General features: G+C 38.5%; 1 protein-coding gene across 3 annotated transcripts in view; it reads right to left on the bottom strand.

The window, feature by feature from the left end:
- LOC131312529 (uncharacterized) overlaps window positions 1–12,815 on the bottom strand; it is a 38,531-nt gene extending 25,716 nt beyond the window's left edge. For 2 of the 3 annotated variants that reach the window (XM_058340363.1, XM_058340364.1), the window contains exons 1-14: window positions 12,505–12,815; window positions 8,621–8,788; window positions 8,412–8,501; window positions 7,215–7,351; window positions 7,033–7,123; window positions 6,816–6,898; window positions 6,602–6,708; window positions 5,819–5,971; window positions 4,591–4,655; window positions 1,589–1,676; window positions 1,302–1,380; window positions 1,081–1,189; window positions 820–879; window positions 540–658 (exon numbers count right to left, since the gene is read on the bottom strand). In XM_058340363.1, the coding sequence (XP_058196346.1) occupies window positions 540–658; window positions 820–879; window positions 1,081–1,189; window positions 1,302–1,380; window positions 1,589–1,676; window positions 4,591–4,655; window positions 5,819–5,971; window positions 6,602–6,708; window positions 6,816–6,898; window positions 7,033–7,123; window positions 7,215–7,351; window positions 8,412–8,501; window positions 8,621–8,788; window positions 12,505–12,705 (1,550 nt within the window). In that variant the 5' untranslated portion in view covers window positions 12,706–12,815. Of the gene's footprint in view, window positions 1–539; window positions 659–819; window positions 880–1,080; window positions 1,190–1,301; window positions 1,381–1,588; window positions 1,677–4,590; window positions 4,656–5,818; window positions 5,972–6,601; window positions 6,709–6,815; window positions 6,899–7,032; window positions 7,124–7,214; window positions 7,352–8,411; window positions 8,502–8,620; window positions 8,789–12,504 lie in introns of those variants that run through there. The other variant, XM_058340365.1, reaches the window with a different exon arrangement.
- Window positions 12,816–12,856: the final 41 nt, after the last annotated feature.

Here is a 12,856-nt window from a genome sequence, read left to right as displayed (position 1 = left end):
ATACAGAGGGGGACAAACTAATTTTTTTTCTTTTAATTTCATTAGTTATTCAAACAAACATTAAGACCACTAAACATTTTGGTTAGGACTCCTATCGATTTTGTTTATCATCGGATGGGTATGCCGAAATACACACCCACAAATGTTTTATACACTTTTAGCTCAATACTTTGGAAGTTACAAATATTTTTCCAAAAAAAAAACTTCTAAAAAATCCAAAAGCCAGGCTGCCAATCTGCCATGTCCAGTGTGTTTCAACCCAATGTTCCGCTGTGTCTCAAGCGCACCCTCGGCATGTCCCACCATAAAAATATTAACAAGTAATACATATTTTAGCATGCCCCAGGCGTGTCTGTCCCCAGCAAGTCCGACGACAAATATGGCGACCTATGTGTGTCTGTGCTTCATATTATAAGACCAATGATGACATGGAAGTATGATTAAAAAAAATGATGGCATCAAAGAAAATTTGATGCTTAATGACGGGTGAATACATATTATAAAGCATACAAACTACAAAGTACTATAGATCAACTTACCTTACATCCAACTTAGAATCTGCAGCACCAAGCATACAAATAAACCGACTTGGACAATGTTGCATCTCAAATAAGGATGTAGCCCACCTCACAGCACAGAAACGTACTTCACTTTGTTCCTTGCAAAAGAGAAATGGTTTCCATTGTAGACACAGTAAGTTTATGGTGAAACCAAAAGAGCATGCTGCAGATTAAACAAAAACCACTGCCCCAACTAAAACAAAATAGAGACAAGTCAAAAACAGGTATAAATGGTGACCACACAATAAATCAATCGTACCACTTGAGAATTTATGAGCAAAAGTGCCTCCAAATCCATTAAGACAGCTGTGGGCGCACCCTGATATTCAGAGAAAACTAATTAAAAAGATGTCACTGCGTAACAGAGATACAATTAAAGCAAGGAGAGCCACAACACATAAACTACCATACCAAATCATTACACCTTCCAATAAATAGAGCTTACATGAAACTGTTGAATTACTAAAATCAGAAAATTTGTATAAAATATATCTGAAATAAACTTGAGTAGATGAAATACCTTGTATGCAACAGCAAGGGAGTTAGTTGCATCTTGAATAATGAGCTGAAGAAATTGAGCCTCTGACTTCAGGGCATCGAAAAGCCGAACAGCCATGTCAACCTTATCCCTAATAGAAAATTAGGACATGAAATTGTGCTGACAAACCAAAAGTTTTAACCAACACAAACTAAACTAAGCTAAAAAAATACTCCATATGAAGAGGAATGGAGAGAGAGTACTTGAAAAGTTGTGGCATGCGCTGCGCAAGTAATCCAATTGCTTGATAGGCAAAGCTTTTGGTGTCTCTAGCAATAGCATCTGAATGAACATGATTACATTGAGCCACCATTTTTTTTAACCAACTTCAAACATATATAATATTCCCAATTGCTTGATAAGCAAAGGTTTCGGTGTCCCGAGCAATAGCATCTGATCCATCAAAAAAATTTGTACCAATATCTACCAAAATAAGTATTATAGACAATCAAGTTAAAAGAGTAGATAGTGCATCCTAACACAAGTGGACCTGATTCTGATGCTGAATAATTGTCAAGGGACTTCACAATCCCATTCAGTATAACAGGGCCCATAAGCTTCAGCTGATCGATTCTTGCCTGCATACAGTTGAAACAAAGATCAAATAACTATTATATAATGTCTCCCATTTAATAAATGCAAATAAGAGCAGAACTAATCTACGTAGAAAAAATAGACCATGAAGCTCACGGGTGCAAATACTATATTAGAGTAATGAGAAGGTTTGAAAAAAGATGAGAGCTATAATGTCCAATATATGCGTGCACATTTGCCTAGATTCTCTTCAAATTCCCACAGAACATAGGGAGTTGAAATATTCTACCAGTAAAACTTTTCCGGCATATTGATAAGGAAGCAGGAGCCAAGATGGGCCATTCTTAAGGCAACAACAGTACTTCACCGCTAAGCTAAATGATAACTCTACCCATGTCATGAGATTACTACAAATAGAATTGAACATGTTATCCAACTATTAGCTGTCAGCAGCAAGCATTTGAAGAAGAGAAATAGGCACTCAATATGTAGCGGATACAGTTAACAAATTCACAAACGTGTGGACAACACTGTGACCCTCGGGGGTAGTGCTCCATCTTGCACCTTAAAAGGAGGAAGAAGATAAACACAAAATAACTCAAAATACATAGGCTAAAAAACTATTCTGTTGTTCCCTTGAATTAACAGCATGTTTGATTGGATTCAAACCCACCACAGGTATAAGGACAAGCAGCTTGGATGAATGTTTGGGTAGCGGTACAAGGAGTACCAGCCAACAGCCAATGTTTTATTGGAACGCCAAAATCAAACTCACTTCGCTTTTCAAAACACTAGCAAATGCAATTACCAAATGCTAAAAGAACCATTCTATGAAGCACGTACACGGACATGGGACGCGGATATGACCTGGGGTACAACGATCTACGAATATAAAGGATGAGACAAAACAAGGAGAGGACTGTGTTTCTTTATCTTTCTGAATATTACTAAATAAGCACCTAAAAATCGATGTAGACGTGACGCTGACTTTTTTGTTCCTTTTGAATTGCATCTGGTGAGAGACACACTGTGTCGGGGATAGAAGAAAGTAGAACAGAGGATTTATCCTCTCATAAAGCAACAGAAGCCAGTGTCTGCTATTAACTAATAATACCAATAACCAATGTCTGCTTTCCTCGCTGATTGTCAAGCCTAAGATACAAGACGAACCATGTTGTTCGATCCAAGAGCAAGCTTGAAGCGGAGTAACTCAACTACTTTTAAACATAGAGAGCAGTAATATAAATAAAGGAAGAAAATGGGGCAACACGTGACCGCAGGTCCTGGTATGACATCTGGCAATGGATATCATTCATCTCCTAATACTTTTCAATCAATTTCATAGAGTTTTTGAGGTAACTATTTAAGATATCAAAATGTGTTATTGGTTAGATTAAGGAGTTTTTATCTAGACATATAAAGCGAATTATTATAACTGATAATTGAGACTATTATGTAATACACCCTCCGTCCCAGTTTGTTTGTCCAATTTCGACATACGTGCCTTTTAAAAATTGTTTATATCTCACAATGTATAATGTTTTACAGAATTTCGAGAACATCATATTTTAGACCTAATTGAGATCTATCAAACAAGATCCATATTGCATACAAAAAACATTAGAAATTGAAACATATAGACAATTTTGTAGAAGGTCCCAAATAGTGAAAAGGGACAAACAAATCGGGACGGAGGGAGTAGGTTAAATACTTGGATGCCATTCCATATGAACTGCAGACAATTAGTTCTACCATATTAGGCAGGGATTGGATAAAAAGCCCACATGTTCCCCACTAAATGGGGTTCTTAGTTGTCAAGTCGAACTAATCATCTCTAGGTTTCATGGGACAAGTGGACAACTAATACCACCCCACCCAAGAAAACTAACAACCCAAAAAAACATATTGTTAAGCCTATAAGCTACAATTGCATATTACAAACTATGCAAATCAATTGAACCAACCAAAGTGTCTCACATGACAACATACTTGCTACCAATAGAAAAATACATAAATCAAAATTCACAACCAAAATGACTAATGTGGAGCTTCTTGAAATTCAGATTGAGCTTGATGGAGTATGGACAATAGCATGATGGAGTATGGCCAATAGCATGTTACCGTCCTGTCTTTGTTGCACAGTTGCTCTACTTGGTGGATCATTGGGGATATGGATACAAAGGATTATGACCATAGGATGGAGGATAATGAGGCGGATAAGTGTAGCCATGGTATCACTTGATCCATTGTCGTAGGATAGAGAATGCCCATGTGGATAAGGGTAGTAGTGGATGTCACGGGGGAGGAGAAGAGCATAATAAGAAAACAAACCTGAGACGGAGAGGGACTGAAAAAAAAACCTGCAACTGCAAACCCACTAAGCTCACCAAGTGAAATCGGTACACTTGACACATCTAATGAGAGGCTTTTGCAGAGACAAATGCCAATAAAGACAAAGAAGGCTCCATTATTTGACAAGATGTGTCTGAATTCTAGTCAATAAAGTAGATTCCAAGGTGAAATATCAGTCCTCTTGATATCGCAGAGACATGCCAGCAAATAAGTGATTCTGTGCACATTGTGTCAGTAACAGCCGCAACGGTCCGTTACCACCATTGTGTAACAACCGACATGACAACGTTATGCAGTCAATTTTCTTTCACACTGCAATATCGGCCAGCCAGTTACTGTTGCGTAACAGCTGATAACGTTATCTATCACAATTTTCCAAACCATGTTTACTTCTTTTACTTCCGCTAACCATTTTCCAAAATGTTAAGGGGAACAAAGTGAAGGGTTTCGAACATATGTAAGTTTTCATACCCATCAATTTCAAAGAAGAAGAACAAACCATCAAACATTATGATTCCTACTCCTTTTCCTCCGAGTTGAAGGAGAGCAAAGGAAAAAAACTTGAATTTTCTTTGACAAAATAGAGTTGAAACATAAATCCCTTACATGTTTGAACACCCAAACAGTGAACTCCATTCCCATCTGCTTCAACCTGGAGGTGGTACCACTTCCTATCATATGCCAAAATTAGAAATACAATTCAGAATGTCGGGTACAAGATTTAGTTCTACTAGACAACTCAAACCAACTATACTCAAAATAAATAAATATATAAAAACCAATGTTCTAAAAAGCGCTCGGCGCTAGGCGGGCGGCCGACCACCTTCAAGCTTCGAGACCTATTAATCGGCCATTAATCGCCTTTTAGCAATTAGTCGGGTTTTTTTTTTTTTTTTAATATTCTGCAACCTCTCTACCATTAATAATCACAGATTTCCTAGTTGATGTGGTATATTCTCTCCCAAAAAAATTCCTAGTTCTCTTTGGCTATTGGATACTCAATGCTAACAGTTCTCTACAATCTACAATTCAATTACAGAGACATAGAAACTAGAAACTAGGTACTACCAAATAACTAGTCAATCCATAATGAGAAGTTCAATGTTCATAGTTCAAACCAAATGAAACCAAGTACGAAATTACCAGTCAATTACAAAGTGCAACGTTCAAACCAAATGAAACCAAGTACGGAATTATTAGTCCATTACTCCTCTTCTTCTCCATATCCATCCATAACTTCGTCTCCATCGGACTCACACTCAAAATCTCCGTTTAATTGATTAACCGATTAATCACCGATTAACTGATTAATCGCCGATTAATGGGCGATTAATCGCCGCCAAATCCCGATTAATCTTCAGACCGCCTAATTCAAACGCCCAAGCATTAATCTGATCGGAGATGCCATAATACCGATTAATCGCCCATTAATCGGCGATTAAACGCGATTTTTAGAACACTATTAAAAACAGAAATGAAAAGGTAATTTGAGCCAGCCAGCCTGATAGAAGTTACGCGAACACTGAAATTGCCATCCCCGTTTATTTTTCCTTTGACTGGCGCCATCAAAAATCAGTGCAAATCCTACAACCTATTTAACCAAACAATAGCCTTCATAAAAAAAGCCAGTTTTGTTGGACTCAATACCAATTTTCCATAAAACATTTATGATTTTCCAAGTACATTCTAATTACATTCATATCGGACAACGCTAAAACTCATCATTTCCTTTGCATATCAGGCAAAATGTCCCATGTAAGGGACAAGACAAAAAAAAAAATTCATGTGTTCACTGTGCTTCTAATTAGAAGGGGATTAGAACTATGTTGCTTACCATATATGCAGCCAAAAATGCATTGTAAAGTTGACGGGAAACTATTTGCTGCAGTAATAGACCGGCAGAAAACTGACATCAGCCTTACTCTAAGAGCAGGATTGCCAGGAATGACTCTAGATTCTGGAGCAATACGTTCAAGTTCAGCACTTCCTGAGTCAATAGCAAATCTTGTAATCAATATGTGTTACAGGTAAATTACAGGATTGAAATCATCTCTACACACAAAATCATAATAGTTTTTCGTAATAAAAAATCTTTGGTACTGAACAGGTTAGCTTATCAACACAATCACATGAACTTGTCCACAGAAAACCTGCTGGCTGCTGCTCAAGTAAAAATAGTAAATGGGAGTGGCATCTGAAACTCAACTTTTTGAATTTTCCCCATATAATTGACCTACACTACGATACAAACCAGATGATAGCATATCTAAATATCAAATCAAGTCACCACCCTGATATCTTAAACCTCTTGACAACCACAATCTCCATTGCTTAACCAGCCTAAGAAAGAGTTATCCATAACTTGGAAAGCGTTATGTCCAGAAATTCTTTTAGTGAGCCAATATAGATAATATCCAATCAATCTTTTAAAAAATATGTCAAGGCTCAAGATACAACTTACTCATGCGAAAGTGAAAGAAAGAGAAATAGGTGGCAGATAACATGGATCAAGCATAATGATGAACAGCAGAGACAGATATAAATCAAACTAGCAAAAGAAGGAAACAAAAAGAAGCTGATGTACCAGGAAGAAACATAACCTAAAAATGGCTCTTACCGTTAAACAATACAAACAGTCTGCTTATCAGGTTTGCATCATCCAAATTTACACCAGAAGCCTTCTTCTTTATAAGCTCCTCCCCTCTCTTAACAACAGCCTCTTGGCTTGACAAGTCAGCATTAAAGATGATATCAAAATCCACAGATGTGTAAAATATGAGTATCGGAAATGAAAACACCAAACATATCCCGTCTGTGGAAGTAACCCATACCCGTCGGCACAAGCAGCCGTATAGAGAGGATATACAACTTCAGGTGCCAGCTCCATGGCTTCAACAACATTTAGGATCCCTAACTACAAATAGGGAATTAGTACAAACACCCCGTGAAAAAAACAAGGGAAGTTCCTTACAAAAATTTCTGGAATCATCAGAATAAAACATTATCCACAGGCATAACCATCCCAGACTATCTTAATACTAAATTCACCTTTCTAATTAAAAGCACATCACTTTTCAATTGGTCTTTCCCCCTAACACGGTTACTCTGAGAAACTGATAGCCCAGGTGGGCACCCCCCACTGCAAAGATGAAGTTAACTATTTTAGTTTAGCTACAGAAGAATAATGTTTAAACATCAACGTAATCTAGGACCATAAACTGGATTCAGACCTTTGAGATGGCAGTTGATATAAAACAGAGTGGAGGCAAAATTCAAGAAATATCTCACTGTCCGGAGAGCCACACATTACTCTATATTTTGCAGCAGCTTCATCACTAATTCGAGTTGAATGACAATCACCAAATACCTGAAACCAAAACAGATAGAGAAACAGGATGCATGAATTGTTTCTGTGATTAAGGATCCCCAATAATACCGTTTAGAGAGAGAGATCTGCCATAAATGAGAAGCTGACTTGTATATGCATGTCAGAGACAAAGCTAATTTGGTAGAAAAATAGAAAATCCTAAGTCCAATTTCCGTATAATTGTAAAGAATAGGAACATGGAATCAAGATTGTGTCCATTGTCCGAGTGAAATAGGTTTCAAAGAGCCTGCTAAGGTTGGGGCGTAAAAGAGTTTTTATGGGTTCCATTAAATCAATCAATCAGGCAAGGCAAGGTACCCAAAAAAAGATACTCCCAAAAGAAGTTTCTATTTTGAAATGCCTTTCAATTTCAAGAAAAACGATAAAAACAAAAGTTCCATATTTAATTGCCATATCATCCAAGAATTCAAAATCACAAGTGTCTTTTATTTTTTAGGGTCTATTCTAATACTCCAAGCACACGAGTTGATGATGTGTTGCAGCTACAAAAAAAAAGGTGATTGCATACTAACTCCGTAGCATCGACACCGATACACGACTCGACACCGACACTCCTACTTGCTAATTGCAAAAAAATAGGAGGGCATGACACGTAGGGGACACCTTCTAAGAAAAATATTTTGTACTCTATTAGACAAATAACAAATAAAAAGTTAGGCTCTAATTATGAATATGTAACACCAAATCTTATTTATCCTTGCATCATTCACAAAAGCATGCTAACATAAAGCGTTTCATCATCTATGTATCTTTATAATCAATAGACCATCAGCTGTCACACAAGAAAGAGACTGCCTACTCTTTCACTTTAACACCCCTGACATGTGGTTTTTGTGGGTGTGTGTGTGTGTGTGTGTGTGTGTGGGTGTGTGGTGGGTGGGGGGGGGGGGGGGGGGGGGGGGAAGGGTAGGTGTTGTACTGGGAAGGGCTCACAGATAGCTAACAAGGTGAGACCTCAATTTGAGGAAAACCGTACTTTTTTGTGGCTGGACCAAACAAAGTTGGCTTCTGAAGGAATCTGGACAGAAATGTAACATACCTTCACCGTGATTCGCAAGATTATCTCTTGGTGCTGGGAAGGAAGCTTTGAAATGTTAGCTACAAGAATAGGTGCCATAGTTTCCTTTTCCTATAGAGAAACAACCGGTATAACCATTAATTTCGAAATTGTTCTCCGGGAAACCAATTTAACCAAATCAACTAAAACACCCTAATTTAATAAAACTTCAAAACCAGATCCATGCATACCTCTAAATTGGATCGTTCAAATGCCATCTCAATATACACAATGCAAAAATTCTTGACCATTAGAGTTGATTGAGTTTCCATGTACAATTTCCATAACTCTGACAGCGGCAAACCAATATCTGGTTGGTGTTTTACCCTCTTGTTGACATGACTCAGGATCTCTATAACCTATCATGACAAGGCCAACTATCAATCAAATGCAAGCATAACAAGTTAATAACAAATAATTCTACTGCCATCCTTCATATAAGGAACTGAAAAAGAAGGTACCCAGCAATCATAGGCATATGTAGCTAAAACACAAATACTAGAACTTAATATACATGTATCACGTAAGTTGTACAAAATATTTTCATGTTTAACTTTCCTTATTTCCATGGGGATCAATTTTAAGAGAATTAAATGTTCACACACGTGACTAAAAGGGGAAAACAGAGAAGAAGCTAAGAATGTCAACCAATCAGATCAATTCAACACTTTGTGTGTTCAGTAACCATGTTAGAATTAATCATTTCAGGGAGTTATTGGATCCTACTACTTTATGTGGAGTCATTTTCTTGTCATAAGATGAGATATGATGATAATGGTAACTTAGGACCACGACACCAAACGGGCTTGTTTTACATCTCTGCATATGGATCACATGTTGCGATCACATAAAATGGTACTACAGTATTGGGCCCAATTAGCATCCCTGCATAACCATCCAAAAATGAGAACCCAAGCTTAGAAATTTTTAAGTCATAAACTCAATCAGGATTTAGAAAGTTAGAAGTAAGATACTTGCTAATCTAAGAGGCATGAGATGAGCAGACATTCCATGTTCAGATGAACACTGCTTTGAAATTCAAAAGCAGTGGCCTGGTGAAGAGGCCTCGTATAGGTTACAAACTTAAATACACATGATGGAGTGTTGGACACTTAACACGTGGACAAGGGTGTCGGATATGTGTGTGACAATTTGATACATCCGAAGGGACTTGGTGTACAATAGTGTATACGGTAGTCGACTTGTATTTCACGTTAACATTTTTTCGAGAAGAAAAATGAGTGAAGTACCTTTTCTGACCCATTTCATCCCAAAGAAGTGGCAAAAGATATTTATATATAACATATATGATCTCTTTTTGCCGTGTCCACATCCTCCAACTAGAGCCCCGACAGACGAGATACCTCTACATTATTTATTTATTTTTGATAAGCAAGGATACCTGCATCGCACCCGACACTTGTTCCCGAGGTAGTGGCATTAGAACAGAAAGATATCACCATGCCTCATCGTCAACAACTAATAAGTGGCGAGGGAAGCTCATAATGTGAAGTTCTGATTACATGTGTTGTGGAGAGGAGAGGATGACGGATATGTTCCAAGATATGCACAAGCTGAGAAGAGAACTACGCCGGTAGAGATGTGAGTGGGGTGGTGTAGGACATCAACTCCATAGCATATTTAGGATTCGGAGATGGGGGAGTTGATGAACCATTTGGAGAGACGTCACAGATTGAGAAATTCCTACAAGGAAACCATAGTTTTAAATGGGGAGTGAAATCTTTTCATCTAGCTCTTTGCGGAGGCATGGCTCTCCAGAACCTAGGAAGGCTATTTGGAAGACTAATGCTCCTCCCAAGGACAAAATTCAGAGTAGATAATCTAACACCGGAGGAGGAAGCGTGTGAGAGGGATGATGAGTTGGTGTCACATCTTCTTAGGCATTGTTCAAACATTTGGGGTCTCTGCACTTCAGCCCTGTCATGATTTGAAGTGGTATGGGTTCTTCCAAAAGGGAGGGTGACAGGTGACTGATGGCAAAGGAAGATCTGGAAAATGGCCCTATTATGTTTGATGTCACGCATTTGGACATAAAGGAATGAGTGTCAATTTGATGGCATAGAGACTTGTTTACAAAAGATGAAGAATGATTTTCTTAGCCTTTTGTGTAATTGGGAATTGGGATCATAATGTACTAACAGAGTCATCCCTCTCTGGAACTTTTATGGCATTTCATAGCTTTTCCTTCTCATAATGATGTATGGACTTTTTGGGTTTGTGGCCTCGTATTTTTGTATGTTGGACACATCCCCTTATATTTTAACTTTTACTTTCTTACGAAAAAACAGTAGACTGCCAGAACATTAAGAAATTTGCTAACCATTTTTTCCATCCCAAAGCTGTGACAATAATAGCTTTCTGTAAAATCTCCGACGATCATTAACATACTCAACTATTCATCTATCATTGCCAGCAACCAACTATCAAAGAGAGACTTCTCAGCACTCTCGTAACTTTACTCCCCAAAATTTCCAGCTTTGTCTCATCCTTGTGCTACCCATCAGCTGATTTTTATCATCATATTACTGGTCTACCGCAACCAATTTTCCACAAGTGTTCCACATAATTATCAAGTATATGATCTAGACTCTAGAAGAATCAATGTGTTCTATTTTTTTCAGCTCACTTTTTTAATGAGGATGCAGTCTTCCAATCGCTGAATTTATTCAATCGGGTGCTGTTCCAGCATGTTTTTTCGAGTTCCTTATCAGGCATGACTTCCCTCAACTTCAGATCTCAACTGTATGGCAAAACAGGGGTGCATAAACTTTTCTTTTTATCAATCTTCAGCAGACAATGGGCTACTTGTGATCGAATTCGATCAATAACATGACCACACACGCAAAAAAGAAAAAAAAACTAGACCAAACGAAATAAAGAACTCATAAGCGTTTCATCCCTCCAGAGGAAAGGTGATACCTCGAGCCATTGAAGCGTAAGCATTTGAACTTTAATTTTAAGATTATGAAGTACATAAAATCATTTAAAACTTATAAGAGAGAGGGTCTGAGGGAGAGAGAGCAAATACGTAGAAGTTACAAAAGTTGCTCTAAACCTAGAAAAATATGTGATGATGCAAGTGTACATCAAGTTCTATAAATAAATAAGTAGAACATTCTCAAATAGGTACTCTCTCACTTCAAGCAAAGATTGACAGGTTGGGGGAGAGGGTGAGAGTATGTTATTCCTAAAAACCGTAGGACATGTGAAGTGCGTAAAAATATGCACACAAAAAAAGACGCACGTTGAGCGACCCCACAGGCAAGGCTATGCTTTGGCAACGTGAGTCACCAATTCGAAAGCTCTCAAGGTGCTTTTGTCCAGACATCTATCACCTTTGTAGCAAGCATTTCAGTGAGAGAGCGTGCATGTGAGTGTCAATTCAAGGCTTAAAGAAAGCCCAAGGGGTTTGGCCAAGTGAGCATGAGAAAGCAAATAAGCACTTGTCCTCCGTGGGGTCGCATGTTCATATCCCACGGAAGCCAAATATTCCAAGCAAAACTTTGGGGCCACTCGACAGTTTGCCTATCGTTAACTTTAGGGCTCTGGAATTAGTCAAGTTGTGCACAAGCTGACCCAGACATGCAGTTATCAAAACAAAAAAATGCAACATTCACATGAAATCGCAGAAGCAAATAACCTATTACACATAAATGTTAAGAAACTCAATTGCACTGTTTAGAAAATGTAATGGAAAGGCAAATTTTCCAACAAAACAAAAATTACAAAAAAGGGGGCCAGAGCAACACAAATACAAACGCGAACACACAAGTGGCTCAACCTAAGTTACATAATTCACGAATGCGTGCATTAGCGGGAGCTCAAGCGTGAAAGTGTCTTTGAATCACATGTCATACTACTAAATCCGCGAGAGCGATGATTGAGAACGCGAGCACATTGCGAGAATTGACCGCGTGAGCGCGGGGCATATTGAAGTATTGTGTTACTAAGGACTCAACACTACATAATAAGCAAACCAACTGAATTTAGGTCACGCGAAGATGAGATATTGTAAGCGAAATAGAGAGAACAATTAAGAGAGAGAGGGCGGCACCTTGTTTCTGACGGAGGGGGAGGGGGAAGAGAGAGAAGAGATGGAGAGAGGGAGAAGCTTGGAGAGCAAGTTCTGGAGCCTGGAGTCGTCGCACAGTGCTAAACGAGTCAGCATCCGATCCAGCAGTTCTTCTACTTCAGCATCCGATTTCTCCGGAACAGCCGGAGCTGCAGTTGAAGACGACGACGACTGTTCCGCCATTGTTGCGCTTTCTTTCTTTCTTTCTTTCTCGGTGGGAGACGAAACAGAGCCCGCCGAGGGTAGAGGAATGAAGGCGTTGGAATCAAGTCTTCTCGTTCTTCCGTTGTTTTTATAGCTTTACCTCCGGAAAATTATACAGGCGCACCCTTAT

Source organism: Rhododendron vialii, chromosome 13a, assembly GCF_030253575.1.
Source record: "Rhododendron vialii isolate Sample 1 chromosome 13a, ASM3025357v1".
Taxonomy (NCBI): Eukaryota; Viridiplantae; Streptophyta; class Magnoliopsida; order Ericales; family Ericaceae; genus Rhododendron; species Rhododendron vialii.
This window is presented reverse-complemented; position numbering and strand designations above follow the sequence as displayed.